The 15,402-nt window shown below is 39.8% G+C and overlaps 1 protein-coding gene across 2 annotated transcripts in view; it reads left to right on the top strand.

Annotated features, from left to right (window-relative positions):
* Window positions 1-15,402, top strand: part of PDXK (pyridoxal kinase) — a 39,198-nt gene that overhangs the window by 12,154 nt on the left and 11,642 nt on the right. For both annotated transcript variants that reach the window (XM_027741961.2, XM_039380209.1), the window contains exons 2-3: window positions 8,797-8,851; window positions 15,246-15,350. In XM_027741961.2, the coding sequence (XP_027597762.1) occupies window positions 8,797-8,851; window positions 15,246-15,350 (160 nt within the window). The remainder of the gene's footprint in view (window positions 1-8,796; window positions 8,852-15,245; window positions 15,351-15,402) is intronic.

The following is a 15,402-nucleotide window of genomic DNA, read 5'->3' as shown; positions in this document are numbered from 1 at the left end:
AATGAATTTGATTTAGGTGGTACAGTTATTTTTTTAGACAAATACAGGAATTCCAGCTTATTCAGTTTGTGAATTGTATACATGCTCTTCTCAGAATCAGCAATTTTGGGTCTTACCACAAGATTTCTTGAAAATGCCTCATAAATTGTGTCTGATTTATTATCTGTAAGCCCTTTGGTTTATATATGTCTTTGTGCTATAAAAATTTGTACTCTGACTGAGGCATCTGTCAGTGTTACGTTGCTATAAGAGTAATTTTCTAGTTGATGTAGGGCCTACCATATGTGTGTCCTGTTAATAGCAATAAAGCCAGCTGTGATCTAAATGTGGATGAGGAGGGAGGTCCTCTGAAGAAAATACAGGATCATGTAGTGGGGCTCTTCAAGCCTTCGACTGGTTTTGTGTTGCCATCACAACCTCTCAGATAACGCCCTCTGGAGTTAACCAGATGTGCCTTTGCAGCCCTGAGCCAGCCTGTTTTGCTTTCAGTACAGACATCGTGGTCCTGGTGAGCTGCTGGTTGATATTTTTAGATGCTTTCCCCTTGCGTGGGGCACCAATCCCTCTCTGTTAGTTTGCTGTCTACTATTAACTTCTTTTTTTTCCCCAGATGTGTTTATTCAAGTGCCTTATGCCAGTGCACCTTGTTGCTGAATTTGCTTATGTTAACTGTATTTGTGGAGGCAGAGGAAAAAGACTCTGATTAAGCAATTATGAAGTATTCATTAATTAAAATTGACAGTCGTAGGATATTTGTTGGGATAAGCCTCACATGGTCTTAATAAAAAAATGGTGTGAGGGGATATATTTGTATTTTATGTGTATATATTTGAGGTGCAGGGTTTGCTCTTAAGTACTCATTTATTTTTTAAAATGCTGCTGTGTGCTTTAAGTGACACAAATCAAAGCACTTCCTCACTGCTTGGAAAATTTGACTGACTCTCGAAACTGAGGACTTTTTTTTCTTTCTGGAGAGCCTTGTTGGCTTGTCATGTGCTGCCATATTTGAAAATTAAACACAACTTCACAAGATAATTAAGGGACTGGAGCACCTCTCTTATGAGGAAAGGCTGAGGGAGCTGGGGCTGTTCAGCCTCCAGAGGAGACACTGAGAGGGGACCTCCCCCATCTCTGTAGGGTCTGCAGGGAGGGGGCAGAGGATGGACCAGGCTCTTCTCAGCAATGGGACAAGAGGAACAGGCAGGAACTGATGCCCAGGAAGTTCCACCTGGACATGAGGAAGAACTTCTTTGCTGTGCAATGACCGAACACTGAACAGATTGCCCAGAGAGGGTGTGGAGTCTCCCTCACTGGGGATATTCCAGAACTGTCTGGACACAATCCTGTGCCATGTGCTCTGGGATGACCCTGCATGAGCAGGGAGGTGGCACCAGATGACCCACTGTGGTCCCTTTCAGTCTGACCCACTCTGTGATCCTTGTGCTTTAGAACTTCCATATCTTGATCATGAGTGCAGCTCTGTGAGAAATCTTTCCGTAGCATAACTGCTTGTTTTTACCAGGAGAATGAAATGCGTACACTGAAAGGTTTGAGGGTAGTATACTCTTTTAGAACTGGTTTAAAACAACATCCTAATATCTGTCATGGTTCTTTGCTGCTCATGTTCTCCTGAAGGACGTATTTGTCTGTGGAGGGATTCACTCTAGAGTTCAGAGGGAGATTTCAGTGGAGTGTACGTCAGCACCTGAGCAAGTTGCAATAAAGATAAGCCTGACTATCACTTCTAATCTGCCTGGGTTTTCCTGACTTCACGAACCATTCCCATGCATAACAGTTTAGTAACGGAGAAGGAAAGCAGCTGAAATTAATGGTTGTTTCTGAAAATATATTTGCATGTTGATGTTGCCCAATAAAGGAAAACAAATCAGTAGCACAGTTGAGTTTACATACCTGAATCCTTGTTTTGGATTCCGCACAGAATTCACTGTGTTGACTTTTTAAGGTCTGTCTGGGTGGTTTTGATTCACTTGTTTAGTGTGTGTTAAGCTTCTTGGTTTTTTAAATATTTACTGCTACTTTGCTCTAACTCGTCAGTCTGTTACCATCTGTTGGCACAAAGGACAGGACATGGTTCATTCATGGTTCCACATTCATCCTGGCTTGGATGGTTCATATCTGAATATTAATTAGAAACAGAGTCATCCTTTTTCCATGAAAGTTTTACTTACAAAGCGAGTATCTTGCTACAAAGCAGAAGAAACATGAAAAAATGTTATAATACAAGGCTGCATTTATTTCGGGAAGAGTGAGATGCATGATGGTCAAATCCTCCTTCCAGAAGTGGAATCTCAAAAGTTTTCTTCTCCTGGTTAGCAGAATCTTGTTCCTTCTTAGACAGTGCCCTTTTCTTGTCAAACTGCTTTTCCCTTGGAGATAAATCTACCTTTTAGACATGCAGACAAACAAACGATACAGCAAGATTTTCACCTGTGGGACATTTGTAGCTCAGATCTGAATGTGAAGTTCTAATTATGCATACAAGAAAGAAGGTACCTTGTGTTCACAATAAAAGAATTTATATGAAAGACTGGCTGAGCTTGATTTCCAGCTTCAGCCTCTGATACTTTCCATGGATTTGTGATCTACTTTGTGGATTCAGCTGAGAAAATTGGTTTTGATGTGTTCTGGTATGGCGAAGCTAACATTTTCTAAAATTAAGAACTTTGAAGGAACTGGAGGGTTTGGATGGAGGTCTTGGCTTTATTCCATGAAATATAGATAGCAACCTGTGAACATGTATCAGGAGCATAAATACTATGGAAGAAACGTGTATATAGTTTACACAGTCTGGTTTTATACAACCTTTTTGTTTCCTTACATTGCCTTTTTTTTTCAACTCTGCCTTTTACTTATTCCAGATTTTTCCTCTAACCTAAGCTGCAGTACTGCTTTGTGGTTTTAGTTTCAAACCTTAAAATGAAAATGCTGCTGGAGGCACAAAGCCAGTGCCCAAAGAGGGCAATATGTACTGGCCATGTTGTAGAATAGAGAGGTGTTTTTAATTGAATTTCATTCTTGCAGAACTAGGTCATTGTTCTCTAAGGTTGCCTAAATTAAATACAAATTAAAACATTCCGTTTAGATCGGTCCACTAGTCATTTAACAGCAAAGGACTTATTATCTTTACTGTCAAAGCTGGCATAGTTAATAGTGTAAACATACCCTACCACCGGGATTTAACCTTAGAACCACAACTTTAGGGTGGCACAGGTGGTGATATTTTGTGTGATTTTACACGTGGAAATCTACAGTGGGTAAAGTTGAGCTTTATGTATGTCATGGTATCACTGATGATGGGGTGACCCAGGCTGGAAGGGACCTCCTGAAGTCCCAGTCCAGCTTTTGGCTCAAAGATTGGGCAGCACTAAGTTCAGCCCAGGCTGCTCAGGGCTTTGTCCTCACGGGTCTTGAAAACCTGCAAGGACAGTAATTCCATAGCATCTCTCTCAGCCCCCTCTAAACCTCTTTTCTCTACATATGTACAGATAATGCAATGGCAGCTGGGATTTTTGTTTGTTTCTAATGTTTAGTACCCAGGAAACCAATAAAAGTTCAGTTCAGAAATTCATGTAATCACAGTGACAGTTTTTCTCACCCACTTAGAAGATATAAGATACTTATTTGGTTATTTTTCTAAAAAAACCCCAAACACCTTTCCCCCCTTTGACACCTCCCTAAACTGCATCCAAGCAAGGAAAAAGAATTTCTTGAGTACTATAAAGTGTGTGATACTTTTAAAAATTTACCTTTTTTCCCCTGCAGGAGCATAGTAAAGCTGCAATACAAATGTTAAACAGGAGCAGTTCAATAATAGCTTTTCACATTTCTCAAAGTAAATAAAATTATTAAATGAGAATTTATATTGATATTTACCCTGAGGCAGAGCTAATCTTTGAAGTGAACAGTTTTCTGTCTCAAGTGGTGTTAACAATCAGATACCAAATAGTATTAGGAGGTACAAATGAGTACTTTTATTTATCTCAAGACCATTGGTAGATAATGTAGATTACACAAATATAAACATAAAGCTTAGCAATCATTAAAACTGGATTTGAGATGTTGCACTTGCTTCAAAGTCTCCCTGTTCATTTCTCTATTGCTTAGGTACTGGTTTGTTTCAGTGTTTGTATATTGAAATGTTTTCTGGAAGGAAGAGAGGCTGTAAATTTTAAACAAAGCTCTAATTAGTGTGGTAACACAGTGGCAGAGTCCAAAGAGTTGCATTATTAGAGGTGAACCCTAACTGAGATCATGCTATTTATGTAACTTGCCCAACTTCAGACATTTTCTGTCTGTCTGGGTCATTAGGTTGTTCTTCTAGTAAAACAACTGGTATCACATGTAAAATTTGAATCCTGAAGGGGACCCATTTCTTGGCTTTTTATTTGTGGCTTAAGTTTAAATTCTTCTGTCCTTTTAGATAAAACTGGTTGGTCCTGTTTTCAAAAAAGAGCCGACACTTAGAGGTTGTCAACGTATTCTGAAGTCTCTTCCTTTCTGTTGTGTTGATTTTTCCCTTGAACATTTGCTAGTTTGGAGAGGTGCATTCAGATAATTCTCTAGACCAGGTGCCTGCCCAGGTGATGCACCTTCTCTTTACAAGGCTGGGATAGCACTGTCTGCACTGTGGGAAGAACTGGATGATGTTTGTCCCTTTCCTTCAGTTATTTGTGATGAAGAGCTCAGCCCAACTTCATCTCAAACATAATGTTGGCACGTGTGCTTCATGCTGGCTGTTTCTTCTAATGCATTTTGCTCTGGTGTGTGTATTTTGATTTAATCTTGCAAATATTTTTCTGAAATGTGTCATTCACATCTGCCAGCCATGGCTTCCAAATACAGGACTCCTCCAGTTTTGATGGTTAGTGATTTAATTTTAGAAGTTTAACGGTTCTGCCTCCTTGCTTGAAGATACTTAAAAAATACATTAAATTTGCCCGTTTTCCTCTGAGATTTCAATTGCAGTAAATGTCACTGTATGATGTGATATAGGCAATTTTAATTTGTGTCTTAAGAAGAACAGTGTTTGACACGTACTTAGACTGGAGGCTGAGAGATTTGGGATGAACTTAGTCATCTTTTTCCTTTGAAGAGCTCTTATCATCCTTACCCAAACTGGTGATGGCTTTAGATTTGCCCAAGATTTGCAGTTCTGTGGGCTAATGATGCTTACACAGAATGACAGCAGAGGGGGAGAGCGTGGAAACCTGGAACTGTTCTGTGCTGGAGGGCCTGTAGGAGACCAGATCATCCAGATCAGGGGATGGTTGTAGCGTAGGTGATGTGCATCCCTTGCAGAGTGTCTGATGTCACCTACATTTCTAAAACCAGAGGCAGGAATATCCCCACAGGACACTTGCTGTAGGGAGCAGGGGAAGTAGCATGGGTGTGGACTATTTCAAGATGGTATAGAGAAGCAATAAATTAAGTATTACTGTGCATTTCTTAGTAAGCTCAGTCCTGACACTGATCAAATATGCTCTGAAGGCACTTCTGCTATAAGCAAAATAATCAAAATCCAAGTGAGGTGAATTTCTCAGTTTATTTACACAGAAGTACAAGGAACACAAGCAAGAAACTTAATATATATTGACTTTAGTCCTCTTTTGAATTTTTACTTTCTAGTAATTTTCCAGAGAAAAGGTGGATTTTTACTGGCTTATGACATTAGAAAAAAATGCTGATATTCAACCAAAGGCATATATTTTTTGACATATGTTCTTTTGTGTGCAAATATGAGAGGCTGACTTTTTTTTATATATTGTTTATCTGATTCAATACATTTACTCTGTCTTAGTTTTCTAGTATGGTTTATCTGATTCAACACATTTACTCTATCTCAGTTTTCTAAGTCTGTACATAAGAAACCTCATGTATTTCTCATTAGGTAGTTAACTTAGAACTAAGATTTATTTAACCTCTGGTTTGAGTAGAAATTCTTAATTAATTGGAAAAAATACAAACCTCAAAATCACTTCTTTTAGTCAGCTCTGCCCAAAGAATTAAAAGGAATTAAATTACGTGTATTAAAAAGGTTTAACAAGGTATCTTTTGAACACAGCTTCCCTTGTAAGCAGGGAAAGTATTCATCATTCAGGACATCAAAAACTCTCTCTGATGTGTGCAGTCCTTTAGCTGTGCAAGGATGACAGTTACTAATACTGGTTTTTAAACATTGATTGAAGGAGAAAACATTTCCTTATCCACTATAAATGATCTGGTTGTTAAAATGAACTACACAAACCAAAATAAAGAGTTTTCTCTGCAGCCCCAGAAGAGGTGATTGCTGTCAAAAGCTGCTTTCAACACGTCAGTATACCCTGTTTTCAGGTCTTCAGCATTCTTTTTGATTATTCTACTACTTTATACTGGCCTAGGCCTTAACATCTGTTGGTCTTCTTTCAAAGGTAGTACTAAATAGGGAGTTTAATGGTACATAGTTTTTAAATAACATTTTGTATATTTTAATCCTCTGTTTTTATAAGAATCTTTATGAAAGGCAGTGCTTTGGAGTAACTGTGGCTTATTTTGAGGCTTGAATGAGGTGTGTTAGATTTTAGTCGTATGTGTTTATTCAAGAAAAAAACTTCAGAGCAAATTAGAAACTGTGACAGAGTAAACTAACACCAGTGATTGTCCTGGAGACCTTTAAAGGCTTTTTAGCCTGTCTTGCACCGGTGAAAAAAAGTGAGAATATCCAGCTCCCTTGCAGAATTTGACTTGTCTGTGGCTTTTCATCAACTATTCAAAGCATTTTCTTTACTCTTGTACCAAGTGCACAGCTAAGCTAACCTGGCACCTGGCTGTCTGCAGGAGAGGTGGCCTCACTTGTATTTTCCCTTCTGCTGGTTGAAGCAGATTTAGCTGGCCAAAACAAACCAAAAGTCCCTAATCCTACAGAAAAGCTTGTTGAGAAATCAAATGATAGCTAGTGCTGGTGGAGAGAATAGAGGAGGACTGCTCTGGGACAGTGCTTACCTGTGTTGTAGAACTGCCCTCCCTTCAGCAGCTGTGCCTGCTCTCCTTCCCTAAAGCCCTGTGTGAACCTGATTAGTTAGTAAATCACAGTAAGTGTGTTCTGTGGTGTCAGGTATTAAATAGTTGAAGAGACGTGATCTGAAATGGATTAATTCACAATTGTTGCCAAGACATTTGAAGGAAGTAAGAACTACTTAGGTCTGTTCATTGCAGGGAGGGGAATTGAATATGGGGTGACAGTCCGGTTAGAGGTCATATTATCATTTATTTCTTTGAAGAGCATGTGCAGACATCAAGGTTAAGGTCATTACAGTATGGTCATGTTCTCACCCCTTTTAATTCCTGGGCCTTTAAAATAAAATCCACCAAGGTAAAACAAGAAACCTAGGCAAGGAGTAGAAGCTGGGGTTAATTTGAACTAGAACAGTTTGAGGCAACCCTCCATTCTGTCTGTCATTATCAAAGGATTAATTTGCTTTCTGGTGTGGAATGAACAGAAACCTTTATTAAATACTGAAATAAGAATTCTGTGAAGACCTGTGTGGACTCTGAGCTGTGAAATGACAGAAGTGTAGCACCTACAGGGAGAAGGAGTGATCTGTCGCAGCACATACATCCTTCTTGTAGCAGCACAAGGACTGAAATAAGGGGCTTATCACAGAGAAAGTACATGCACAGGGAAAGCCTGACGTCTGGCACATGCACCCAGAGGTTTTTAATGCGTGTGAAGGGGTTGCCTTCATGCTGAAAAGGGAGAGTCGTGAGTCTCGGTGAAAAAAACGTGACTGAAAAAGCTTTGTTTCTTCACTCACCCCTCCCAGCAAATTGCCTGAAAGAGGATCATACACAGTGGTGCATCATTCCTTTTATCTCCCAGTATGACTCACTGAGCCATACATAGCAGCTTGTCTTTTGAAGAGATTTCTTACTCAGAGAAAGCTGGATGTGGAAACAAATATTCAGCGTCAGACTGTTAATGTCACTTTTGCATTAGAATTCCTTCCATGAGAGACAAAAATGGCTTGGCCAGCAATGCCTGTATTAAGCAGGTATTGTGAGGTTAAAAATCCTCATTAGTTTTCTCCTGATTCAATGCTGTTATTTTTATAATATTCATATATTTTCGGGCCACAGGAATGTTTGTTGATTGCATTAGCAAATTCTTGGATATTTTAATATTTGGATTGCTGGTAATGCAGGGTACCAGGTGGCTTTTGGAACATGCTTTAGGCCTTTTTTACTCTGTGTTTTTAAGAGCTTTCTCCCTTTTCTGCCCAATCATGCCCCAAATAAGTTCTCTGGCATTTCTTTCTATTCATTTTTAGCTGTTAAGAAACTGATTGTGACATCCAAGTATGGCTTGTAGCATTGATTCCCTTTAAGATTCTTCTGTCCTCCTTTTATAAAAATTTGCTTTCTGGAATACCAACAGCATCCTCCCTCCATATTTTGCGTTAATTTAGTACCTGAGAGATATTTTCTTGCCAAGAAAGGTTCTCTTCAGGGTTTCAGTGATTGCTGCTGGACCAGCCCATCCATCCTTATCCCCAGATGAACTCCAGCCTGAGGATCCAGAGCTCTATTTTCCTGGTGCTGTTGCCAGCAGCACTTTTGTTCCATGTTGGTTGCTGTAGTAAAGCACTTTGCTGTTTGTTTATGTTGCATGTTTGTTGACTCAGCTTTCAAGATTTTTAAATATGCACTGGAAACTGAGAGTACTTCCTTGTGTTTTGTGACACTGGTAACGTATTAATGAAGCTGTGTTAGTAAAAGAAATATCCCTGTGTTCTATTACAGGTTTTGGGATTTGAAGTTGATACGGTGAACTCTGTCCAGTTTTCAAACCACACAGGTAAAATTTTACAGATACTACTCCACAGTCACTCAGCTCTGCTCAACACGTGGCTCACCTCATCCCATGGCAGTGGAGAGGAGATTGGCCTTTTGTTTTCACTCACATTTTCAGGATATAGCACGAAAATGTAATTTTCATGTTTCGAAAGTCTCTCTGAAGTCTGGATTTGGGAGTAGGGCATGATATGAGGTGGTAATGTCCTGATCTGCCCTTCAGAGTGTGAGTTTCTCTTTGTTAGGCAGTAATCTAATTAACTCAGACAGTGAAACAACACAAATAAGGCCATTTACACAGCCAGGCCTGTGAATGGGGGAGTCTTCAGAATGGTTTTCTGTGCATTATGGCCCTATGACAGTCATAATCACATTACCAACCCAAACATCAGAGAATACTGAGGTAGACTCAATGTTTCTTATCTTTGTGTGCCTACCCAGATGGCTAGCAAGTATCCTAAAATTTGGAGGGAGGAAGGGTGTTAATACATTTGGGTGTATTTTTATTTTATTTTATTTATATGATGCACTCACATAATACTTTCAGACTTATTAATATTCAGAGTGCTAGAGAACTTTTGTCTTCTTAAAGACAGCTGAAATTTATGTTTATTTTAGCAATACCTTTCACCCACAAACGAGCTCCAAGTGACTTGCTGTTTCTGGATCAAAAGAGACACATTTACTGTCTTGGTGGTGATGGATTATTTGAGGGGAGACCTACTCTAGATAAAGACATTCCACGGGTGTCTTAAGAAGCAAATCCAGACTTTAACATCTTGAAAAAGAGAAAAATTTGTTTCTGACACACACACACACACAAAAAAAAACCCAACCAAAACCAACCAAACAAAAACAAACAAACAAAAAAATACAAAACCACAAAACCAAACTAACCAAACAAAAAAAAACCCCACAAATGTTTAGGTACTTTCCTAGTATCTCACAGGAACAGCTGTGTTAATAAACTGCTCATTTTTGGAACAGAGAGCAGACAAGGAGGCCTCTGTCTTCTCTCACTGTGTTGAGCTCCATGCAGCTTTCAAGAGATTATAAGATGCCTATCATGGAAGGAATGTAGTGTCAACCTGGGAAGAAGAAATTAATGTTTCAAAAGTAGCTTGAAAGCCATCTCTGCTTGTTAAGGAAAGGCACAAAAGAGGTAATAATTAAACAAGGGGGTGGGTGCCTTTTCTGGCTCAGTCAAAAAGCTGCTTATTTTGCTCGTACCCTTTGGCACAGTACAAAGGTTCTGTCATGTTTTTCAGAGGTACTTAGGTGTAACTTCCATTTCTTTAATGTGTTTAGGTTTGGAGTTTGGGATTTTCTGTTGTTTGGTTTTGGTAGCTGGGTAAAACTCCTGTGATCTTCCAGAAATTAAGCAATTTTTTCATGTTAAATAACTTGGCTCTTAAGGTGCATGAGCACATGTTGTCTGTTGGCTTTCAGTTTCAAGATTAAATCAGCTTTACAGGGCATTAAAAGAGCTTAGAAGAAGTTTTACTGACCATGAACTGAATGTGTCTGAAGGTAGGAAAATTACATTACCAATAGGATGAGCAGGTTCTTAAAACAGAAAAGAAAGAAATAGCTGGAGAAAGGTTACCAGTGTTTCATTCAAGGTTTGGCAGACAGTGAAGATAGTAGAAGGGTAGTAGATAGTAGTGGATAGTAGAAGGGTCTTCCCCCAAAAGAAGACCTAAATGAACATCCCAAACCCAAAAATGTCTCAAAGGTCACAAGTCTGTAAAATATAAACACCAGGAACTACTCCTGGTGTTTAGCAGTGACATTATTTCTTTTTTTTTTTTTCCTTGTAATCTTGATTGTCTTAGAAAATGCGTTTAAAAAAAAATCCCAAAGGTTGCCACACAATCTCATGGCTTTGGGAAGCAGAACTTGGGTCTGGAGCTGTGCTGCAATACACAAACATTGTGTGCTGGATGAATGGGTGAAGGCAACTTGATTTTCCTATAAAAACAAAATCTTATGGGAACCCTTTCTGGCATCCTCATTAAAGCTGAAGGACAAATTCCTCCTTCAAAATCTGGGTGTGAACTGTAGTTTCTGAAAGAGTGCCACATACCAGAGGAGCACAGGTAGAAAAGTCTGTGAGGTTCTGGACATGATGTTCTTTCTTTCCTTCTTTCCCTGTTTTTAAACTTGGTCCTGGCAGCAAAAGATAAAATGCAGAGAGAATTTATGACTAACAGACTTTCTTGGGTGAATCATTATTGCTCTTTTTTTGCCCTGTCTTTAAATTAGTAAGCTACCACGGGCAACTTTCTGCTGACTCCTGCTCAGAAAATTCAGCTTTCTTTAGTCTCTGATAATCCTGAAATTTGGAAAATGTGCTTTAAATCAGTCCCCCTGGGAGAACAGTTTGTCATGTTGCTTCGTGAGGATCTTTTGTGATTAGAGTGACTCACACTTGAATGGCATCGTGCTTCATGTACAAATAAAAGAAGCTGTCATGCAGCCTACAAAGACTGTGCTTTTTATTCTATTTTACTGTACTGTTTGCAGAAGCATCTCATTGTCTGATGTGCAAAAATTAAAATCTAGATTTTTTTTTTTATTATTCTATTGTTGATATTTTGGGGTGCATTTTTAATTCCTCGGGGATTTTCATTTTTGTTTTTCATTGGTAGGTTACCAGCAAGCATATAATGTGCTTACTTTGCTGTCCAAATCCTACCTTTGAAACTGCTCTGGAACAAAGAGCCCAGGGGTTTTTTTTCTGTTCCTTTTTATTTCTAAGCACTTTTGACTTCCACTTAGTGGGTGTGTAGTGGGTGGTTGGGTTGGCTGGTAGGTCTAATACGTGATAAATTATAATTATGTCTTGATGTGATTCCTCATAGTCTGCCACCCATATGCAGTCACTCACACCTGTGTGTGCAGGGGCAAAAAGAAAAGATCTCCACTCATGCCTAACACTGCTAGTATTTTACTCCCACACTGCCCAGCTGTAAAAAATCCAGTGGGGAATTTGGTACTGTATTTCTGTATTTGTTGAAGGCCTCCTGGTAGCTAAAGATTAGTCATGTGTTTAGGCCAGGTTGTCTGCTGGAGTTTACATGTGAATTTTGTAATTCAAACCAGACTGCCTGTCCATCATGTGCCTTAAACACTAGATCTTTCTTCCTTTTTCCCATGTGAAATACTTGGGTAGTGAAGCCACTTGGAATAGTTTTGCAGGGAGCACCACAGGAGGAACTCAAACCTCAGAACAGAGTGTTCTGGGTTGGAAAACAAAGAAATCTTACACGCCTTGCTGTACCGAAATGGTAGCTTATTTTTTGTTTTGCTGCGTTGCTTGGTTGGGGTTTTTTGTCCCTTCTGATATGCTTGGGACTTTTATTTTCTTTCTTCCTTGTTTTTGAAAGTAATTAAGAGGATTATAAATACATTCCAAAGGAGAAAAAAAGTACTAGTGGAGGAAGGCAAGACAAAAAAGTGTGTAAATTCATCTTGGGTGTAGTATTAGCTACCTGTCTGGGTTGTGGTTTTGTTATTTTTTTTCTTTTTCATACAGATGAACCAAGATATTTCCCTGGAGACTGATGAATACATATGTCCTTTTAGAGGGATAAGTGACATAAGTCATGATATCTTACCTGTTTTTCATTCCCTTATGTGCTAAAACCAAATAGATAATTGCAATAAAAGGTCATATCACAGATAAGCAGAAGGGGTATAAAGTCATTTGAATGCTTATGCTCTTCTGTGTGTTTAAAATTATTTACAAATCTGGGAGACTAATACAGTTAGATTGAGCCAAGTGGTCTTTTGGAGAGCTGGATCATGATTTGCAGTGTTCTCTGTTCTCTCAGTCCAGCACCGAGGGGAATTATTTGGTGGTTTTGCACATAAAACAAGGAAGACTCAGGGAAGACCCCTTTCAAGATAGTCCCTCTTCCTGAGACCCCAACTTATCCATTCTGCAGTTAGTGAAACACTTTTTGAACATGAGTAACTGGCTTTTTCTTCTGTCCCTCTACAGAAGCTGATTTTTGGTTGTATATTCCGTGAGGAGAGCAGGATAAATGCAGGGTCACAGGGTTTGCACCTTGTTCATCATGTTACATGACATTACCCTGGGGAAAGGGCTCAGGGTGATTTCCATTTTGCTGCCAGTTTTGATTTTGTTTGTTTCTTCTTGCTCCAGCATAATTCAGTTCCTAGTGAAATCACAGTTCTCTGCAGATCCAGTGAAGGCATTTCACCTTTTTTTTCTGTCTGAATAGCTGGGGCTTCCCTGAGAGCTTCCCTAGGGTTTTGTTTTTCCTCTGGCTGTTGTGTGATTAGACTTTAGGTTGTATTACACTTTACCATGTAGTAAAAAGGCTCCTTTAGAACCTTTGGAAGTCATTGCTACAGAGTTCAATGTCCCTGCCCCGTGTGGGTGAGTTACCAATTCCTGAGCTAAGCTGGGCTGCTGCCCAATATTGTGTTTCCATATTTATTTCTCCCCCTCAGTGGAGGGATCAGTGTGACATGAACCCCGTGCATTGAGTATTTAAGGCAGCTTGGTACAGACAGCTTGACACAGGCAGGTGAACTCTTAGTTAAATGGTGAATTTGTAGGGATGCCTCCTGAGAGTATCTGGATTGTCTGGGCAGTCATATTTATATTTATGGCCACGTGTGAGGCAAAAATCTGCACTTTTGCCAGCAGATCTTGCTTCTGGGTGAAAAATGCACCCAGTTTCATTCATGGCCACAGTGGAAGGACCCTGTTGTGTCCCTGTACGGGCTTTGCAGTGCTACAGAGATTCAAGGAAGAGGAGAGGACAGATGATTTCTCTCTGGCATTGCAGATGTGACAGAACAAACATCTGCATATGTGTTAATTAACCAGCTACTGGGGTTAGGTGTAGTCAAGGGTTCCTCATACGCTCGGGGTGCCTGAAGAACTAGAGGTGTGCCTGGGTGTTGGCTGTTGCAGTTTTGAATAGCACTGTCTTTTGCAATGAAACCACAGCCCTGACATACGGAAATCCCCCACTTTGTCCATTTCTTCACAGGGACTTTGTGGGAGGCGTTTGCCTGGGAGAGAGTGGTGGTGGCTGATGTGAGTCAGGCCCCCAGCCAGCTGGCAGCGAGTCGTGTTTTAGAGGCTTGGCCTTTGTGAGCTGAGGAGAACAAAATGATCCATCTGCTCACCATACTGTGGGTGTATTTGCATTCATAAGAAGGAAAACTGAAAAATGTGCTTAGACTAAGCTCCAGGCACCTTTTGGCAGTTACTCTAATAACACAGTTTAGAGTGATAATCAAAACCAACAGTTTTTATCACAGAATTTCCTAACTGCAAGAGCAGAAGTTATCACACAAGGGTGGTATGGAAGAAGACACATGATTTTAACATTTCACTTTTCCTAATTCCAGTTAATAAAAAGATAAGCTTTTTAACAACCTCTGATTTTATGGAAGTTGGAAGAGTTAAACTGCGGGTGCTTCATCTAAAATCCTGGAGGAAGCTCCATTCTTACATACAGGGAAGGGATTGGTGCCACCTAGATGGGCAGCAGGCTTTGACAACAAGGTGCAAGGTGCATTTACATTTTTCAATAAATATTTAGATTCTGCTAAGGGAAATTATTTTTCTTTTCCTTGAAATTGGCTTCCATGAAGCTTGGTCCACTGTTTGCTGGAATCGTTTCAGCTTCTCCCAAGTAACTTCACATTCCATCCGCTTCTCGGCTGAGAATATTGGCTTGTAATTCTTAGAGATCATTCAAGGATAAGAGTGTATGGATATTATTTGTCTGTTTATAGTGTCTTTCTGCTACTCATTTCCTCCTCCAGGATTCTCAGTACTAAAGCTGTGCTATTTTGGGAAGAAAATCTGTCAGATGACATTATATGTCTATTCGTTACATGCAAGTCCCAGCAAGCACCACATCTGATGGGGTGCAGCAGTGCTGCATATCTGGGTATGGACAGATCCACAAGCCTGTTAAGCTTGTCATCTAACTGTCAATTTTCTCTTTTTTAATATAGTATAAAATAACAAAGATATGTTGTGCTGACACCCTCCTCCAGTGAAGCCTAAAACATATGTTTGTCACCCTCCGCACAGGAAAGGGGTAGTTGCAAAGGCTCCATGGGAAATCTTGCAGGAGCTTGTGTGTTCTCAGCTTGATTTGCTGGTAAATGGACAGTCTCAAATTGCAGCGTAGTCATTCTTTGGGAGACAGAAGTGCTAAGAAGAAGCTGAGCACATCAGCTGTTCTGCTGACAGCAGCTTTCATTCGGCAACAGCATTTTACAGAAGAGGTGGAAATGCTTTTTGATGCTGATAATTGATGTGGTCCCTGCATGTGTATAATGTGTGATCTGAAATAGAAAATCCAGCTCTTGAAAAAAATTATCTGGCATTTGCTTTGCAGGTTATGCCCATTGGAAGGGTCAGGTGTTGAATTCAGATGAACTTCATGAACTGTATGAAGGACTGAAGCTGAACAAGGTCAACCGCTACGATTATGTACTCACAGGTAAGATGAGCTGGTTCCCCGGAGTTCTCATGAGATGTAAACAGAACTAAAG

Source organism: Pipra filicauda, unplaced genomic scaffold (genome assembly GCF_003945595.2).
Source record: "Pipra filicauda isolate LSUMZ 115617 unplaced genomic scaffold, ASM394559v2 scaffold18_size4552066_pilon, whole genome shotgun sequence".
NCBI classification, from domain to species: domain Eukaryota; kingdom Metazoa; phylum Chordata; class Aves; order Passeriformes; family Pipridae; genus Pipra; species Pipra filicauda.
This window is presented reverse-complemented; position numbering and strand designations above follow the sequence as displayed.